Source organism: Lagopus muta, chromosome Z, assembly GCF_023343835.1.
Source record: "Lagopus muta isolate bLagMut1 chromosome Z, bLagMut1 primary, whole genome shotgun sequence".
Taxonomy (NCBI): domain Eukaryota; kingdom Metazoa; phylum Chordata; class Aves; order Galliformes; family Phasianidae; genus Lagopus; species Lagopus muta.
This window is the reverse complement of record NC_064472.1, coordinates 33,654,256-33,675,870: the sequence shown is the minus strand read 5'-3', so window position 1 is coordinate 33,675,870 and position 21,615 is coordinate 33,654,256. Positions and strand designations below refer to the sequence as shown.

The 21,615-nt window shown below is 37.1% G+C and overlaps 1 protein-coding gene across 1 annotated transcript in view; it reads right to left on the bottom strand.

Moving 5' to 3' along the window:
• ADAMTSL1 (ADAMTS like 1) overlaps positions 1–21,615 on the bottom strand; it is a 405,621-nt gene that overhangs the window by 286,088 nt on the left and 97,918 nt on the right. Inside the window, exon 2 of the mRNA XM_048931906.1 lies at positions 20,737–20,856. Within this exon, the coding sequence (XP_048787863.1) occupies positions 20,737–20,856 (120 nt within the window). The remainder of the gene's footprint in view (positions 1–20,736; positions 20,857–21,615) is intronic.

Below are 21,615 nucleotides of genomic sequence, written 5' to 3'. Positions count from 1 at the left end.
AAATAATTTTTTAAGATATTTTATGCCAGGTGGTTGTGAATGTTTTATATGAGTCAAACATAATTCAACTTTTCTATGGGTACTGAGTATTTTCTCAAAACAGACAGAAAAGGCAAACGCCAGGTGGGGGTGGGAGAGGGGGGCAGGAGGAGGGATGAGGAATATATCTTTTCTGCAGCAGAAAAATAAATAGTCTAAATCTAAATGGATGAATATATTGTCTGCAAATACAGTCATGGTTCCATTATAGGAAATGAAGTGTTGTGACACATTTTGCAACAATTAAGTGGATCACTTCTGCCCACCTGTAAGTGGTCAATAGACTTTTTTTTCATGAATTGCAAAGATACAAAAACATGAGAACAAGAATGAGAAACTATGGGGAGCTGCTACTTTTATCTGGTAAATTAAAGGATCTCTAGATCATAATTCATATCAAGTCATTCCTGTTGTCTTCATGCAATCACTCCAGAAAAGCATTTCTTAAATGAAGGATCATGGTATAGCTAAGTAGTCTTATGTATCTGTGCCAGAGGTAACCTCACCAGGTTGGTAAGGTTGGTGGTCTGCACTGTTCTCTCAGGCTACATAAACAGAAAACTCACTACTGGTGAGGAGCCATGAAGGAGGTTTCTCTTGTCATTTTCACAGAGAATGATAATGGGTACAAAGAAAAAAGCTTTTTTTTTTTTTTTTTTTTTTTTTTTTTTTTGACATGTTTTTTCCATTTCCCTGTACTAGATATTGAGAACTCATGCCACCTTTTCCTTCACTCACCTTGCAATTAATTAGTCTAGTCTCTATGAGCAGATGCATCCATGAAGTACTTAGCTCTGCAAAATCTTCAGAAAAACTCATTCAGGGAGTGATTTATATTTCTACAGGGTGAGGAGATAATTACATAGGCATGTGTGTGTGAATCAACTCTGACAATTCTAGCTCCATTAGGATTCCTTTTTCTGGGCTGCCTTCTGAATAGCAGGTTGCAAATATGACAGTATTCCCTACTAACTTTTAAATTCATTACTGAGTGGTCTAATTTCATGCATTAGGGTGTTCACACTCTTTTATTACCAGTTTTATCATTAGCCACCTTTACACAATATTGACTGCTCTTTACTAATGTCCCTTACCTAGACATTCCTTCAGGACACTGACCACCTTTTGGATCCCATTTTTTATGTTTCAAATTCACATTGAATATTCCAGGAGATTTCAAGGAATTTCTCTTTAAGCCATTTATAAGCAGGCTGAGTAAAACATTTGACAGTATACTGAATTAAGCACTGAAGAATTTAATTTCCTGCTGTGGGAGATAAAATGGTAAGATAATCTAATGTAGCATCTTCTTGTTCAACACCCACTATTTCTTAGAAACTAGTGATTAAAAGTAAGTAAAAAAATAAAAATAAATAATTCCTTAAGGCAGCTTCTTCTCAGCATTGCACAAATCCTTCCCCTTGCTCTTGTTCTTTTTTTTTAGCATTATGACAATTAATTTCTCAGCTTGATAGCACATTTTTAAAATGCTTTTATTAACATCAGTGTATTTTACTGCATCTGTCTTCATTAATCTCTATTCTTATCTAGTTATGTGTCTGCAAAGCAGTCAGCTCTTCTGCAGCACCGGGAGCAATTCACACCATATATCATTTCACACAGTCTGCTGTGACGCTACATTTGTCAAGAGACGGGACAGAGTAAAAGACTCCTACAGTGAGATTTTCACTCAGAGTCCTTGCTGAATACAAAACAGCAATAGTAGGCAGTAAATGTTATTCCTGTGCAAATGCATAATTTGTATAAATAGATATATATATATATAAACAATGATACACACAAAACCACACAACACAAAAAAAAACAAAACAAGACCAAGCGAAAACAAGAAAAACACTGACACTAGCATTACAGTTTAAAAGAAAAGTAGTATCAAAGTACATTTCAAAGCAGAAAAATGATGTTAAATGGTCTGTGATATAGTTCATGAACTTAAAAGAAATGATCATTTTCCTTTTTATAATATTACTTCTAAACTTTTTTCAGGCACAATTCTTCAGCTCTGGAGTTTGGTTGTTCAGTGAATCTTTAATACTGAAAAAAGCGACAGGATAATTTCTTCTTTCTGCTTTCTGTTGCTTCCATTAAACTAAGCATTTCCAGAGTAGAGATTTGTGTGCTGGATCTGCAGTGTTGTTTGCATTATTTTGATCCTCATTACAAGGCAAATCAGATGCTATCTCTAGAGATTTATTGGGTTTATAAGGCAAGATTTTGGCTGCAGGGGTTGTCTGCAGTAGCAGAGCAGCACACAGACATTATGCAGAGCAGATCTCCACATGCAGCTGTGGAGGAACCACAGTGCAGCAGCAATTGAGGCTTAAGCATTGTACATCCTGTGGATACCCCCACAAGAGTACCTGAGGCTGGAGCTGCAGGCCATGGGAAGTAGCCCGCAGTGGGGCAGGACAACTAGGGGAGCTGCTGGCCATGGGGAACCTGTGCAGACCAGCACCTGAAGGGTGGGTCCTGTGATGTGGAGTGACGTTGGAGAAGTGCTCAGAGAGCTGAAGCTTCTGGGAACTCCATGTAAGATCAATTTGGGAAGAACAGCATCCCATGGGTCACACCTCATATGGAGTAGGGCCAAAGTGACCATGGAGCAGAAGAGACAAAGCATTAGGGACTGATCACAGCCCCTGTTGCCCATTCCCCTGCACCACTAAAGAGAAGGAGTCAGAAGAGTGTGGGGCTCAGGGGAAGCTTAGGTAGCCATCACTGTGGAACCACCATGCAAGCTAAGCACTCTAATGACATAGATAATTTGACATACACATCCTTCAGCTGGCTATGATAGAGAGGAAGGTAAAGGAAACGGTCAAATTACAACATTATAATAAATAAAGTATAAAGAGGAATAAACATGTTGATATAAGTGGGAGTCAGGAGTCAAAATATGGTATAAGACTATATCATGGATATTCAAGTTGGAAATAAGCCCTTGTGCAAGGGCATTAGAAAGCCGGGCATTTTAGGGGTTGAGAAAATCCTAAAATCCAAGATTCCCATCTTGGAGACCTGTAATCATGACTAAAGCTGCTGAGAATTAATATCTGTGCTGAAAAGATAATAAAATCAAGGATGGAAGAAACAACATCCTTCTTCCTTCTCCCACCTTCAGATCACTGTCATAAACCTTATTCTGGAAGAATTCCTTTACTAAAATTTGCTCAAATTACTTTAAATGTTTGCCTATAAAGTCACTGGGTCGTAACATCCTGTAAAAGAATAAGAAGAGATGTAAAATAAGAATAAGAAGAGATGTAATTTCTTAAAGAGATTAACTTAGATCAAAATGTCTTCATGTAGGGACAATTAGGAATTTGTTTAGGATATGGAGATCTGCTGTATTACTGGAGAAACTGATAAAAATAGGACTTGTGTCACTATAGGAGACTGTATTTCCAGATATGGATAGTTACTAACAACAGGGTACTGACATTTCTAGATATAGCAGCTCAGGGAGTTCTTCACTCATGACTCAGTAAATGTGAAAGAGGAAGTGCTACTTTAAATCAAACAATTAAGACCTAGAAGTTGTAAAACTTGTTACAGAAACTAGCTTGCTTAGAAAACAATTGTGCTCTTCCCACTAGGCTTTGTGAAGAAAATCTAGACATTACAGAATCACAGAATCACAGAATTGTAGGGGTTGGAAGGGACCTCCATCATCGAGTCCAACCCCCTGCCAAAGCAGGTTCCCTACACCAGCTCACAAAAGTAGGTGTCCAGGCAGTTTTTGAACATCTCCAGAGAAGAGACTCCACCACCTCCCTGGGCAGCCTGTTCCAGTGCTCCGTCACCTCACTGTAAAGAAGTTCTTGCGCATATTTGTGCAGAACTTCCTATGCTGCAGTTTCTGGCCATTTCCCCTTGTCCTGTCTCCACTCACCACTGAAAAGAGTCCGGCCTCACTGCTCTTCCCCCCACACCTTAGATATTTATAGACCTGGATCAGGTCCCCTCTCAGTCTCCTTTTCTCAAGGCTGAACAGACCCAGTTCACTCAGCCTTTCCTCATAGCAGAGATGCTCCAGGCCCTTCACCATCTTCGTGGCCCTCCGCTGGACTCTTTCCAAGAGATCCCTGTCTTTTTTGTACTGGGAGCCCAGAACTGGATGCAGTACTCCAGATGAGGCCTCACCAGGGCAGAGTAGGGGGGGAGGATCACCTCCCTCGACCTGCTGGCCACACTCTTTTTAATGCACTCTAGCCTATATAAAATAAATATTATAATTTGAATAAATTCAAATGAGAATATGAAAAGTATGTGAAGTAATGCTAAAGTAGAATTGAGCAGTTATGCAGTGAAAATCTAATTGATGTAAAACAATATTTATATACAGCTAAGAAACAAAGTGAAAATTTTAAAAAAAAAACTTTCTTTTTCATTCATAGATTTGGAAATAGTCGTATAAACTCTAGTATAAATCAGGATCAAGCTACATTGAAACAGATGCAGAAGGGAGTTGGAAGAGCTCAGAAAGGAGCTGAGACACAGTATTTTATATTTATATAGTAAAAACATGGATGATAAAAGACAGTGTTTTATGTAGCAGCCAATGCTATGCTAAGTTAAGAAATGCTTATAAAAAATATTGGAACTATCATGAAAGATAGTAGATACAAAGTTCAGAGAAACAAGAAAAACTGGAAATCAAATTTTTAACTACCAAAGCAATGAGGCTTTGGAATAACCTTCCAATAAAAGCAGAAGAGAAAAGAAAGTAGACTGAGATGGACTGAGAACTGTTTGACCAGCAGAGCTCAGAGGGATGTGATCAGCAATGCAGAGTTCAGTTGGATGCCTATAACCAGCACAGTTCCCCAGGGGACGATACTGGGTCTGGTCTTGCTCAAAATTTTCAGTGACCTGAATGAAGGGATAGAGTGCACATTCAGCAATCAAACTGGGAGGAGTGGCTGACACACCAGAAAGCTGTGCTGCTATTCAGTGAGACCTGGACAGACTGTAGAGCTGGGCAGAGAGGAACTTAATTAGCTTCAGCAAGGGCAGGTGTAGGGTTTGTACCTGGGGAGGACTAACCACATGCATTAGTACGTGGTACTGACCCACTGGAATGGAGCTCTGCAGAGGAGGACCTGGGGGTTCTGGTGGACCACAGGTTGGCCATGAACCAGAAGTGTGACCCTGTGGCCAAGGAGGCCAATGGTATCCAGGAATGCATAGAAAGAGCATGGCCAGCAGGTTGAGGGAGGTGGTCCTCTCCCTCTGCTCTTCCCTAATGAGGCCACAACTTGAATACTGTGTCCAGTTCTTGGCTCCCCAATTCAAGAAAGACAGAGAACTTCTAGGAAGAGTCCAATGGAAGTCCATAAAAATGATTAGGGGCCTGGAGCATCTCCCATACGAGGAAAAGCATCTGATGAGTCTTGAAAATTTTATAAAATTAAGTACAGATGATGTTTCCTGCTACAGACTGTATATTCTATACATATATATTTATTTTTCTCTTTCATTATCTTCATGCACTAAATTTGAAGATGCTTTGTTCAAGAGGAAATGAATGGTATTTTGGGGATACATAAGCCTTGTAGAAGATAATATTAAATATTCTTAGCTTCAATTGGATCCTATACAGAATTTTCAGAGATGAAGTATACAAATTAATTAATTAATTAATTAATTGACATGGAAATGATTGAAAATGAACATACACATAAAAACTGACGAGTTAAAAAGGACTTGCATTACTTATACCTCAGTACGAAGTAACATCTTTAGAAGGGAAAGAGAGGAAAGAACAGAAAGAGAGATTCTGGGCATATTAATACTGCGAAAAAAAGAAGAAAAAATGAGTTGAATTTTTAAGAATGGCAATAATAGAGTAAAATAAAATAGTTGAAATCATACATGTTTAACTTGTTGAGATTTGAATTAGTCTACCAGATTTTTGCCAAGTTCTTTTCCTCATTGAACAATTTGACTGTGTTTCTTATAAAAAGTAGGAAAGTTAGCACATCTCATTCTCTTGAGATGTGAGATGATATAACCTTTATGTCTGTCTTTCCCAAACCACAAGAAAAGTGAAGAATAGCTGAGTAGAAAGGATTGGAAATTGCTTCCTCTATGGTCTGTCATAATCTGATGTACCTGATTTTGGTTTACAGAAAGGATTCTGGAGGTTGAGTCACTGAAATGAGACATATTGATTAAATTAAATATTATCTTTATTATCTGATGCATAAGTCTAAAAATCCATTTTGTAACAACAAAAAACAAATCAAGAAAACTACAAAAAATAAGGTACTATCTAAGATGTTTTTTAGCACACAATTGAAATAATGCTTAATGATTGCTTCAAGATTAGGATCAACATGACATCTTTCAGCTAAAATAATACAAAAAATTGATAAGCTGCTAAACTACATCTATAAAATTTTCAACAAAAGCGAAAGATTACATCTAGAAGTAATCTTCTGATTTGTAGTGGGTCAATGAAGGCAATAATACTGCAGCTGATTAGTCTTCTAGAGGACAATTTCGACTTCAGATTTCATTCACTTTATTTTCTTATTGTTGGTGGGGGGCAGATGTGGAGATGGTAGAGTGGATATTGTAGGATTCAGAACAGTAAGTTTCAAGACATCTGTTCTCTGCTTAATGTAATAAAGTTATGCTTTTCAAATCTTTTTGGAATTTGGAATTTGCTCCATGAGACACTAGTAACCTCTAAGTGCATACTATTATCTCCCTTCTGAGTGAAAGATAAATACACTTAAAATTTATCTGAAAACGTACACTAAGAATAGATAATTATAATACTGGTCTTTATATTACATTTGTGTCTAGCATTATAAACACATTAATCACGCTATATAAATATATGTCTGTAGAAATACTTAAAAACAATCATTATTACTTGCAAGCAATTAGCTTAGTCATTAGGGAACATAAAAGCTACTCTGCTCTTTGTAAAATTAATATAATATCAATTTTAGGAAGAACCATAAAATCAATGGATGAAGTATGAATAATATACAGTGTTTATTTATTTGTGTTACATATCTCAAAGTAATATGCAAATCTAAGCAGGTAGGTAGAAATATTCCTCCTCTAACATTCGTTGCTTTTCAGCTAAAAATAAAAAAAAACATGCCTCCATCTGTTTAAATGGAAGTTGTTATATCACAGCTCCATGTGAGACTTTCTGTTTGGAACAGGAGATAGATATGAACCATAGCTATCAAATTAATGTACATTTGGTATTGGGAAAATATGCTTCAGATGTCAGCAGCCTATCTCCTAATTAAGAGCAATGACATATCTTCCCCATTGGTTTAACTTTGTTAATGAAAAAAAACATTCCTTATTCACAAAGCTAAATCCAATGACAGTCTTCAGCATATGTGACTACTTTTTGCACATCTGAGATCCTTTGCAGCCCAATATGTATTTTATATTTATTAAGTAAGGCAATTTTTTATAATTTAGTATGCTTTGATATAGCTTACAGATTACATTCCATAGTAGAAAAATCAGACAAAGATCTTAACAAAGGAAGCAAGCTTGGACTTATTATTCACAACAAATTTTAAAGCAAATCAAAGTAAAAAAGCTAAGATAGGCTTATTATTCCTAGTTCCATAAAGCTGAGATAACATCAAAATGACTGTGAAAGAAAGAAAGCCCAGAAGATGGTGCCAAGGAGACCTGAACATGAAGTTGTTGCTGTATGTCATCATTCATATCTACAGCACCAAAAGCATTGAAACTGCAGCAATGATGAAACATCATAGAGTTTGTACTGATTGTACACTCATGAAACAGAATATAATGATTAAAATTAATTTTATTTTATATGCATTAATTGGTCAGCAGCTTTTTCTGGTTAATTTTCCCCCTCTAAAATTGTGCAAAGTCAGTGGAGCTTACTAAATTGATTTTTCTTCAATTTTGTAGGCCAGGATTGATACAAAGAATATAGTATAATGTAATTTAGCTAACATTATTTTGTGTAGTTTCCCATGAACATTCACTTAAGCATACAGGGATATTGAAGGGAATATAAATATCTGTACGCAATACTAATGGGAATTTCCAGTTTATATTGAAAATACAGATTTGGTTACATATGAGGTCAATCAAGCACATTTGTTAACACAATTAATTCTTAGCTACTCTCAATTTTTTAAAAGTAGCAATTTAAATTAAAATACAGCTCTATCATCCCAGTTCAGATCTTGGGCTTTCACAAGCTCAAGACAAAGTAGAACAGGTAGATTTTGGGAACAGAGGGGAAGAGAAATGGAGAAATGAAAAGCTCACACACCTGTTTTTGGATTAAATCACACCCATATTTTCTTTCCTGTGAGTTACAAACAAAGACAGAAAGGTTCGTGGAAACATATTTCAAACTCTCTAGAGCAAACTTTACAAATACAGTCACCACTATAGTTTCTAAATGGACAGGGAATATCTAGTTTATGTTGCAGGTTATGTTGTCTACATTTGGTAATATATCTAAAAAATAATCTGTTTGATTATTTCAGTTCTGTACACAGAAGCCAGGCTTATTATTGTAAGAAGCTGAAAAATATTTCTACAACCTACTTCAGTCATGCAGAAATGAAGGTGAAAAAGATGTTCACCTTTTATACAGATAACACAAATGGTCAGAAATACATGGAGGAATAAGAGCCTTATGAACTGAGCATTCTATTCATTAAAACAGAAAAAACACAAGGATTTCCACAGGGTGAGAATAATGCAAACATTCTCATGATATAAAATACAGCATCTAGACTTTTCAATGGCAAGTGCAAGAACTAGCTACTTCAATCACAGTAAGCCAACTTTTTGCTATACATATATTCCTAGTAACTATCACGGTCCAAGGTGTAATCCAGAAACTGCTGACCAGAAGAGGTATACATAGAAGAAAACTGCATCCAGCACTCAGAGAGTGATTTGTTTCTCAGAGAGTGATTTGTTTCTGTAATCCATTACTGCATAGCAAAAATTCGTTTTCATAAAAATAACTTCCCTAGGAATAAGTAAAATACTGAAAAATGAATTCTTGAAGGGACAGTACCCTGACCTTCCTTTTTGGCCAGTGCTTATAATCTTCCAGTTTCAAGGAAGTTTCTTTACCATCTTTCTCATGAATACCTAAGATAATAAATAACGATCACAGTACATTCATATTAAAGAAGAAAATTACTCCACTGCTTACTGTACTCTACTTGATAAGGATAGAATAAGCATCATTACCACTGAAGGTGATTAGGTAACAGTGACAGAGGAAAAACTTACAGAGGACAAAAATAAGCTTTCTTTTCAAATGGTAATCTTTCTGTAGTATAATAAGTAACTTATACCCTGTGGATAAGACAACATAGGAATAAAGGCTGTACAAGATGCAAATGCAGCAATTCAAAACACATACTTTGAATGCACATTCCAACAGAACTCCGTGTAGCAGAAAAAGTACTACAGTGGATTAACATTTCAAGGAGAGATGTTTGTCCTATATCTTGCAGTGGACTTTTTTGGATAAATCTGCAGTTTAGACTCTACCAAGAATATCTTGCTGCTTGCTTTCCCAAAAGTCTGCAATGAATCTGGTATGATCAAACCGACAAACATCTTGTTAGAAGGCGTAATGGAGTACAGCCAACATATTTGGATACAGGCCTGCACTACTGATTTAAAAGCTGCAAGTGGAGAAGAGAATTATGGAATGCGTACAAGAATAAAACTGAAACTGACTTGAATGTAATTTTCAAATAAGGATTTAATAAGACAGTTACGGAATGCTAATTAAAAATGCCAGCATATTAAACACATTCATTATAATTTAACAATTCCTCATGTGGCAACCGGTTATCAAAAACACATTGTTCTTAATGACATTGAAACAAATGATGATTTATTCTGAGTTTGTGGTCATCCTCACAGCTTTTCAAGCAATTAATATTCAAAATACAGGTACTAGGAACATAGTAAACATTTCAAATCTCAAGCCATCACTTGATTCTGACAATCTATTGGCTTTAGTCTGGTTTACAAATCCTCTTTCTGCTTTATCTCAGCATGGAATTACAAAAGTTCTGACTACAGGTATGCTTGGGCAAAGTAATTTCTAGAAGTTCATGCCTTTAAATAACACCATTGTAAACTTTCAGACAACCATGAGAGGATGACCAAATTGCCTAAGCTATTAAATAAACTACTTAAATAAGCTCATCTTGAAGATTTATAACCTTAAAAAAAAAAAAAAAAAAAAAAAAAAGAGAGAGAGAAAGAGAGAGAGAGAGCAGGAATGAAAAGGAAGCAGACCTAGTGACCTAGGGAGAGGAAAACAAGCCTTCTGCTCCTCAGTACAAAATAAACACTCACCCATCAATGGCTTTTTCTGACACTGAAATTGGCAGTGTCCTACTCATCACTGTTAAGAAACAAGAGTTTTCAAAGCCCTCTATCAGTGCCCTAGGCCAGAGGCAACTCAATAAGGCAGACCAGGATACACTCACATACATGACAAATAGGAAATATGGAAGCATACAGGCTTACTTTTAAGACAGAAAACTAAATTTAAACTCTGAACATTGCTAGTAATTTTACAGTAGTACAATTTTTCTAGGAAAAATGCCCTGGCATAGCTTACAGTGACCCAAAAAGGAAAACGTTTAAGTATTTTTAACATTCTGTAATCCCTCTGATGTGCCACCTCTCCCTTAGATAGTCAAAGCTCCCTGTGCTGGATTCTCCATCCCTCATTCTGAGGAGGCAGTTTGGGTCCATGTGAACAGCGAATGCAAATAAAAATTCCCTTGCTGTTTGCAGTGATGCCAGGCGACATTGACCAAGCCTGGAGGAACACAGGCATAGTTTCTACTGACTGAGTAGAAGAGTAAGAGACTGCATTGAAACTCAAGTTCTCAGTGCAGCTTAGAAAGCCCTGTGCAGCTGGGAAGCAAGAATACCATTCTTTAAAAGTGTTTATTCCTGGGGCAACACAGGCCATTTTTTGTGAGTCCAGATATAGCTATTGAAAAAACCTAGTTGAAAGAATGAGCACTAAATTGTCCATCCAGTCAGTTTCAGAAATCTCACTTGTGAGCATTTGCTAAAATTACTTTAGAGTTCTGAGACTCAATTTAAAATTTGTCATCTTGATAGACATATGTATATATATAAAATGGTGTGTATGCATGTCTGCATCTATGTAAATAAAGAGCAATTGGCCATAATTGCCATTCATATATTACATAGGTGTTATAAATGACTGCATATGAAGAAAGCAAGCTATCAGAATTTGAAATATCTATATAAACCTAACACAGAAATATGAATGCATGAGAAGCAGTAAACTTAAAAACAGCTGAAGCCATTCAACTACATTCTCTCACTAGTGTTTATAATTTATAGGAGAGAAAATCAAGAATTGTTTGCTGTAGAAGATCGTTTTGTCATCAAAGAGACAAGCTAAGTCTCAACAACAAAAAAAAACGATATTTTTCATCCAAAGTGTTTGATTGAGCTACTTTGAGCTCCTTGTGTCATCATCACTGTCTGCTGAAAGATTACAGCTTCCTCAGCTAGTGAAATAAACTTGGAATACCTCAGAACAGTGTTATTTATATTATTTTTAATAAATATATTTTAAATAAATATATTTATATTTATTATATTGTATAATTATTAAGTTCTATAAATAAATAAAATATGCTAACAAAATATAATAAAATTAAATAAAATATGCTAATGTAAAAAATGAGGACTGTTCTTTTTATGTTGAATATCTAGTTTAAAAAATTGTAACTATACATTTTGAGTGTAGTATTTATTACTAACTAATTTTCTTCATGAACTATCTAGGCTACAGTTACAATTTACCATTCCAAAAAATATGCATTAAAAAGTACAGAAATAAGACATATGGACACAAAGAAAATCCCCTTGTATTAGTCCAAAATACGCTACTATTTACTTTAATTCTTTAACATGGAAACAGTGTCGTGAAAAAGCTACCAGTGCTTTAATGAAGCAGCCTTGAAAGCTTCTTAATTTGATAGAAGCTATGGAATTTTTCAGTTGTTGTGAATAGGTGCTGGGAACAATTATGAATAAATTTAAGGTCCACTTAAGTAGTGTAGTAGTCCAAACAGTTTTCTATATCATTACACAAATAATGGCTTCATTATTTTTCAAGTTTTCATTTTCCTAATGTGGGCAAGACTAATAACTCAGACTTTCTAAAAACAGCTTCCTTTCATCCTGCATCAGCTCCAGCATTAGATGTAGTCACAGGACACTTTTTGGCAGCTGTGGGATTCCAAGCTCTGGAATGCAATCTTTTTTTCTTTTCTGAGCAGTAGTGTCTTGATTGGCTTTGAAACAAAAAAGGAAAACAATATAGGAACAGTTAGAAGTCTAAAACATTTAATGATCGTGCTTCTATTTTTAAAGCAATGCAAAAAAAGGCATTAAGTGAAATAGGTAAAGAAGCCTTGGGACACTTCACAGTCTAAATACTGCTGTTCAGAATTGTGGAATGTAAAAAATATCAACGGTTCATCCTATTTTTGTTTGTGATGATCCATAGACATCTAAACATATTCAAAATATTTGTTTTTAAAGGAGGTAATACTTTAAGACAAAATCCTTAATCAACTTAGAGCAATATAGTCTGGAAGAAAGAATTAATATTTTTATAAAGTATAGACTGGAAATCATTTCAAAAACAGTTGTGGCAGGAAAAGATTTACACTGAAAACAGTCAATGCTCAAAATGGCAAGTAGATAAGGAGTTGTCATGTGAACCATGAGATAGAATTTCAACAAAATGTTTTTTTAAGATTACTGAGATGTGACAGAACTTGGCAATTAAAACATGATCAAAGTAATAAAAACTACGGTGTTTCTTAGTGAAATACGAACACGATTCATCAGCCAGTGGCCAAGTGATTTCCTGAAGTGCTGAATCAGATGAACAAGATTAAATGCAGAGTTCAATTAACTGTAGTTGTGTTCACATGTCACTGAAAAACCTGAAAATCTGCTCTAATACATGAGATTCTCCTCCAGCAGTGATGTTTAAACTGTGGCCTAGGAAATCTGCTTGCTCTCAGGAAATCTGTGGGTTATGGCCTGAAAGCAAGCTGCACAAGACATGTTCTGTCACACCATGCAGTTTCTACAGGTGCCCTGTGAGAAGTCTGTGTCCTCACTATATTCCACTGCTTTCCTTACAGCCCCCGAGAAAGTCTTGGTTTGATTTGGCATCTTTCTGAAGGTATTATTTTCCTGATGAGAAAACACTAAAAGAGCTGCTGATGTCTGACTACTTCTAGAAGTTCTGGCAATTCTTTATTCTCCAAAATATTGAAGTCAATCTCATGGTCTTACCTGAACAGATGAAAGATTTTTGAATGTGTTGACAACTACAAACTGGTCTAACATCGTTGAGGAGATTTGTCTTCTACACAGAGCAGGCACTAAAATTTTCATTTATCAGTGGCTTCCTTAAAAGAATTTTGAATGTGTAATCACAGTTATTGGCTTTGCACAGGACAGAAAATGATAAAACATAAGTCTTTTCTGGCTTATGGCAAATTTTTGTACCTAAAGTTAATGATAGAAATATAAGCAGAAAGGAAATTCTCTATTAACTATTTCAGTGACTAACATAAAGCCCTCACAGAACAGAAACAGAATATCCATCATGATAAAGCTGAAAAGATGATAGAGTGTTCTGTATTACTAGTTGAACACTTAATATCAAAGATAAATACATTTAGGTTAAACTATACTTTGTAACTCACAAGCTTGCAAATTGCTTGAAACAGCCTGGAAGCAGGTAACAAAATAATTTCTCATTGATCTTATTTGCTCCAGTTACAGTTACAGCTAGAGTGACAGCTCTAGTTACAGAAAAAATAAAAAGTCTTTTGCACGCTCCAACCTCTCCTTGTCATTGTAAGATATAACTATGTCTTACAATAACAAAAATAATTGTAGTATCACTGCTGAGTTAAATTATCTAGTTTTGGTAACACCAGGTATTGCACCATCCAACAGTAGAATTTACTGTCTGTCCAGTAGGATATATGCATACAGCCCATGGTACAAGCCTAGAAGGCTACGCATGTGTACTTGCTGACAATGGCCATTCTCATTTATGCTAGAAGAGACTTATTTGGGCATCTCTGGAATTATATCACTCCTCACAGATGGTTATGGGCTGGGAATTTTACTTTCCAACATCAGATATGCACCAGTCTCTTGGGATGCTTTCAGTTATCTACCGAAAATGTATTGATGGCAATTTTTGAAGAGTGATGTCACACTCTTCAGACAGTAATTTCTAAATCTAAGTCATTGTAAGAGATTATTCTTTTACATCATTATCTCAAAGCTTGCTGGGGACAGGGATGAACAAGTCCAAGCAAGTCCTGGGCAAGGGTTGCAAAATCCTTTGTCTGAGGGACATAGATGGTCAAAGCCAGGGGCAACGAGAGAGATATAAGCTGCAGATTAAAGGCCAGGAAGCAGTCTCTTCTGATATCTGAGATAAGTGGGCATATCTTGAGGAAGATGGCCATCTCAGGAGGTGCTGCTAAGGACTCTTACCCAAGCATCCAGGAATGCCACGATGGCAGAAGAAGGATAAAAAGGGGAACTATAGCCATAAGGTTAGGTTTTTGGCAACAGATTCCTCATGAAGAAGAAGAGGTTTCTGACATGAGAAGCCTCACAACCTGCCTCTCTCTCTCCTGGACTTGCTCTGCTATCTACCTGCATGCTGAAGAAGAAAGAAGGTGTCAGATTCCTCACTACAGAATTCCTGCATGCTGATGGACTCTCCTGGGCCTGCTACCTGGGTCCTGCTGCTTCCTCCCGGACTGGTTCTGCAACTTCTTCCTGCTACCTGCTTGCTGCCCAAGGCCGGCCACACCGCTGTTGCTCTTCCCCTTCTGCTTTTGCCTCAGACCTTCGAAATGGCGTGCAATGGGACTGCTGCTGGGTCCTGGTGGTGACTATCCCCACTTCACGCAATTCTTGCTTATTTCCTTGTGTCCTTCCCTTCCCCATCTCCCTGATTAGGGATCCCTGATAATAAACTGGTTGGACCAACATTTGAACTGTTGTTTCTTAATCTCATGCTGGGTATACATATATTAAAAAGAACCTCCTCTTCCTCCTATAAATTGGAGTGAGACAGTCATCTGCCTGGATTTTCCCAGAAAGCATTGGATCAATTCATATTGACCTTCTGAGGTGATTGGCATTCTGCAGGCATTCTATAGCAGAGCAGAGGATGACAGCTGTACAAGGTGGGGTCCTGAGAGAGTCACCCAGAGCTGCCAGGAGCCCCTTTGCTCATGAGAGGAGGCAATGCAGTGGGACACAGCCAGAAGCAGTGGTGGGATATCCCCATGCATACACAGCAGCCACTACAGAAGAACGGAATCACAGAAACCCCAAGGTTGGAAAAGACCTACAAGATCATCCAGTCCAACCATCCACCTATCACCAATAATTCTCACTAAACCATATCTCTCAATGCAAAATCCAAACATTCCTTGAACACCTCCAGGGTCTCTGACTCCACCACCTCTCTGGGCAGCCCATTCCAGCTCCTGACCACTCTTTCAGAAAAGTAGTATTTCCTAACTTAAAATAGTATTTCCTACAGAGCACAAGCAACCATGACAGGCAAATACAACACCAGAGCTTTAAAGTATATTACATAAGGGGAGCGGATGTACTTCTTTTGCAATTAGAAAACTATGAGAAGTCCTGGAATTCCAGCACCCTTTCAGAGAAGAATTTTTTCCTGACATCCAACCTGAATTTCATCTAGCTCAACTTGAGGCCATTTCCTCTAGTCCTATTGCTGGTCACAAGAGAGAAGAGACTCATGCCTACCCAGCTACAACCTCTCTTCAGGAAGCTGAAGAGAGCTATAAGATTTCCCCTGAGCCTTCTCTTCTCTAGACTATGCAGTTCCCTCAGCTGCTCCTTGTAAGATTTGTACTCCAGGTACTTCACCATCTTCATTACCCTTCTCTGGATAGGTCCTCAATTTCTTTCTTGTAGCGAGAGGCCCAAAACTGTTCTGAGTACAGAAGGACAATCTCTTCCCTGCTCCTACTGACTACACTACTTCTGACAGATGCCATTGGCCTTTCTGGTGACCTGGATACACTGCTGGCTCATGTTTAGCCAAGCACTGACAAACACCTCTAGGTGCATTTCTCCTACACCATTTTCCAGCCACTCTGACCCAAGCCTGTAGCTTTGTCTAGGGTTTTTGTGGCAAAAGTGTAGAACCTAGCACTTGGTCTTGTTGAACCTCTCATTCGCCCCAGCTCAGCTATCCAGACTGTCCTGATCCCTCCAAAGGGCAATCCTACTCCCAGGCAGATTGACATTTCTTCCCAGTTTGGCTTCATCTGCAAACTTACTGAGGGTGCATTCAATCCCCTCATCCAGGTCATCAGTTGAGATATTAAACAGGACAGGTTCTACATCCCCCAGCATAAGAAATCAAGCAGAAGAGCAGGAAACATGCATGGCTGACCTGCTGGTTAAACTGAGGGAAAAGGAGGAAATGTACAGGTAATGGAAACAGGGACATGTGACCTGAAAAAGATATAGGGATGCTGTCTGGACATGCAGAGGTAGAATCACGAAAGGAAAGGGAGAGATGGAACTGAGCTTGCTGAGAGATATGAAAAGTAATGAGTTCTACAGGTACACTAGTCAAAGGAGACAAACAAGAAAATTTCTGATACATGACAAAGGCTTCAACTGACTTGGAGAAGGCTGAGGTACTCAGCAAATTCTTTGCTTCATTATTCAGTGGCAGTCAGGCTTCCCATTCCTCTCATACTTTCTCAGGAGGGGGTACAAAGAACCAAATCCTTTCCACTGTAAGAGCAGAGCAAGTCTGAGAAGAACTCATGAGACTGAACGTGTGAAAGTCTATGGGGCTTGATGACATGTGTTCCAGTGCTCTGAAGGAACTGTATGTTGTAGTTAACAAGACACTCTCCATCACATTTGAGAAGTCATAGGTATCAGATTAAGCTCCTGGTGACCAGATAAAGAGAAACGTGACTTATATTTTTAGAATAAGAATGGAAGACTCAGGGAACTTTAGGATGGTGAGCCTCATGTTTGTGACTGGGAAGATCGTAGAACAGATCCTCATGAAATCTATGTTAAGGCACACAGAAGACCAGGAGGTGATCAAGACAGTCAGCATGTCTTCAGCAAGGGCAGATTATGCTGACCAATCTGGTTGTGTTCTATGATGGACTGATGGCAGTGGTTGACAAAGAAAGGGAAAATTATTTTATCTACCTAGACTTGTGTAAGGCCCACATGTTTCCATTGGAGAGATGTGGCTAAATTTGAAGTTAGACTATTAGATGGATATGATCTAGGCAGTGCGATCAAGTAAATTTACTTCCTCAGTAAATTTCTTGATGACTCCAAGCTGAGTGGTACAGCTGACATAACAGAAGGAAGGAAAATCCTCCAGACAGACCTGGACAGGCTTGGAAAGAGGGCCCATGTGAAAATGATGAGGTTCAACAAACCATGTGCAGATGCTAGGACAGGACAATCCCAGGTATGTATACAGACTGGAGAAGAACTTGAAAGAAGATTGGCAGAAAAGGACTTTGAGGTCCTGATAAACAGAAAGTTGAACATAAATAAATAGTATGGACTTGCAGTCTGGGACACCAACTGTATCAAAAGAGAGGTGTAAGGGGAGCCAAGCTGCATCAAAAGAGGGGTGACCAGCAGGGTGAGTGAGGTGATCGTTCCCCTGGACTCTGTTCTTGTGAGGCCCATGTGTAGAACTGTGTCCAGACTTGGGGCCCTCAACACTACAGAGGCATGGAGCTGTTGTTAAGGTTGACCAGAGACACCATGGATGCCCCATCCCTGGGGGCACTCAAGGTCAGGTTGGATGGGATCCCGGGCAGCCTGGTTTGGGCTTGGAACTTTACTGTCCCTTCACACCTAAACCATTCCATGATTCTATTATTCTACATCCTCTTCAGGGAAAAATGCAAAGATTAAAGATTTCTGTAATTGGTAGGATACTGAAAAGCTACACAGCTTTCTTGTGGGATCCACATATCCACTGATTTTGAAAATTTGCAAACAGAGAAACCGTGCCTATGCTGCTCAAAGAACTCCCAAAAAGAACCAAAGTGGAATGTTTGCGGGGGAGTATGATGATAGACTGTTTTCTCTGTATCTCATCTGTTAGAAAAATAGCTCTGTAGCAGATTTTCTTATTGGATAATATCTGATCACAGCAGGAAATGACAGGAAAGAAAAAAAAAAAAAGGATTGATCCTCTGATTTAAGACAGATTGATTCTATATACCTAGCTTGTACTTTCCATTCTGGAAAACTACACTCTATATTTCTGCCTCAGAAATTTAAAGTCTGTGTTGCAGACTCTCATAACAGATTTTCTGATATGTTAGTAATCATGTAGGCTTCATTCTTGTAGATGCCTTATCTGTTATATTTGTTTTGAGAGATAGAGATGCTGAATGCTCGTAATTATATCTGAGGTGAAAATTCTGAATCTTGCTGGTTATGTAGTGAAAAATGAATTGAATAAAATAAAACTTTGTGTCACAGAAAATGAACTCAAGGAAAGTACTGGTTTTGGTTTTAATGTCTGTAAGCCTTTGAATCCAGCTGTAAAATATCTTGTATAGATTATGAATTGATATGAAAATAGTGATATGAAAAATTGATATGAAAATAAATTCACTGATACTTAAGAAATGGCTATATAAATTAAACAAAAATACTTTTCTTGAAATTAATATCTGTCTTTGAAACAAATCCATGTAGCATAGAGTGAACAAGTCTGTGTACACTCAAAATATGTCAGGCAAAATACTAAAGAGATACTTCAGAACTTTTTATCAATTTCTGACTGAATCGATCATGCAGAGAATACATTATATGCTTATATAGTGAAATAAGGTATCTCAAAGTAATTAGATTGCATTAAAACTTCTCCAAATTATACCTAGATGAAGACAGCATGTCACCTTTTCTTTGCAACATTCTTTTAACTTCATTGTGTTTTCATACATACCTGTCTGCATGGAAAGATGGTCACAGGAATGACACAGCATCCTTGTGAAATTAAAAAGAACACTACCTTGAAATAAAATCTGAGAATAGTTTTCAATTTACTTTCCACTTATGTGAACACAATCATGACACATTTATAAACAGGCAGAAGACTAGCACCAAACGGGAAAGAGCACATCAGTTCACTGGTACTGACACAACTGCAATAAAATAGTGTTTACCACAGAGAATGAATGGTTTCAATGGACAACAACATCAGCTATACCCCCTTAGTGCGCAGATAAAAGTAGTGGAAGACCAGCACCCTCTGTTCAGTAAATCTTTATTTCAGTCTTGGCAGTAAATCAGTAGCTTGATGCAACTCCAAAATGTCATATAATTACCCGCAGTTAAAGGAGAAAGTGTTGGTTTTGCCTGATGTGAAAACTCTTTGAAGAGTTTGTAAAGAACTAAGGACAGCCTGTCTTAGAGCAGATGAATTAGCACACACACAGTGGACTGTTTAATGGTTTCACTCCCTTTGTTAACTACATTCTTTGACCTGAGCAACAAGACTTATCAAAAGACATCTATCTCATCCTTCCAAAGTCCTAGCTGTGCTTGCTTCCAGTGATAACTGGCTAATGTTAAGTCATGCACTGAAAAAGGTAACTTTGGGAAGTGCTCTCTAGGGCTATGGAAAAATGTTGATTAGAAAGTCAGTAAGCAAGGCTGTATCAACATTAAATTATTCTATATATTAGAATGCTCTTCCTGTTTCACAGTTTTTATTTTGAACTTTAATCCTTAAAATACATCAGCAGTTCACAGAACTATGAAACTAACACACCACCACAGTGTGTTGAACACCATAAAAAAACAAACCTTCAGTATATTAGACCTATACATTTACAGCAGTTTTAAGTCAGCTGACTTACTTTATTTCATACTAAAGCACCATTAAGTTTATGTTTCTCAGCTTTGCCCATGTTCTTTTCTTCAACAATATCCAGGGAATTCTGAAATTCTTCAGACTTGAAAAACATATTTTTGCCATAGATAGAAGAGAGTGCAACATTCTTTTTCATGCATCATTTTTCATGAAGCTGCTTTAGCTTTTTGTTACCTTCCACGGTACATTTTATAAAATAAATGTTTTTAAAGGATAATTTATCTCTTAAATAACTTATGGATTTAACTTTACTCATTCAAAATTTAATAACATATAAACTCACTTTGAATGGGCAAGTCAAATTACAGTAGAAAATGAAGTTGACAAAGTTCTAAATGAGAAATACTTTCATTTGAAATCAACAGGACAATCTGAGTTTCTTTTGGAAACATGTCTCCCTAAAAGAATTTCATTTGTATTTGATAACTTTGCTATGAATGTGACATTTCCAATATTTTCAATGTTGCATTTCTTCTTTATAAACCAAACTTGTAGTGGTGTTTTGTTTTGTTTTGTTTTGTTTTGTTTTGTTTTGTTTTGTTTTGTTTTTAATAAGATGATAGAGTATCCTTTGCAAAATCTATATTCTTGCAGATATTTTTGAACAATTTTTTAGAACAATAGTTAAATCCTACCGGATCTTCAGTTCTGTGGTTATTCAGCAAATCAGACAGGAAATCATCATGTAGACTTTCTCTTCGAATCAGTGTAAATTCACGTAGGAAAACTGCTCCTTGGCTTTGGTCTCCACAAACCTAGCAGCAAAACATGATATTAGGCAAAGCAATGTTTCAGTTCTGCCATCGATGCTATCTCTAAATAAATGAGGATGTAAAACTAAAACATCCATTATTGATATTTTGCATTCTATTATTAAACACAATCTAAGAAGTCAGCACTGATATTAATGAAAAGAAAGGCATTTAAAGGAAGCCAAGAAAGAATTTAATAACTATCATTTGTAGGATATTCTCCTTGTTAAATATGTTGCTATTTATTTCTTTTAGCAATAGCCTATAATGCAGTTAACTTAATTTCTCTTTCATGAAACAAATTTCCATATTTACAGAAATAAATACTTAGAGTGTATTTATATTTTTCCAGGATAGATAATCTTTGTCCACCAGATTGATCACATTATCTTAAAAAGTTAGAACTAATATTTCAGTGCTGCTGCTCTCTTGTGTCCTTTTCCCCATTCCATAAATAAATGCAGGGTTGCCCTATTCCAGGTGCAAAACCTGTTCTTATTAAACATCAGATGGTGATTCCTTAGCCCTCCCCTTTGTCAAGATCTCTCTGCAAGGCCTGTCTACTCTTGAAGTAGTCAACAGCTTCTCCCAATTTAGTGACATTTGCAAATTTAGTGTACCTTCAAATGCTGTAACCAAATCCCTTCTAAAAACATTGACAAGAAACAGCCCTAAAATGGAGCCCTGAAGAAGCCCACTAGCGACTGGCTGCTGGCCTAAGGTAACATCATTTACCCTAAAACTTTGAGCTCTAACCATCAG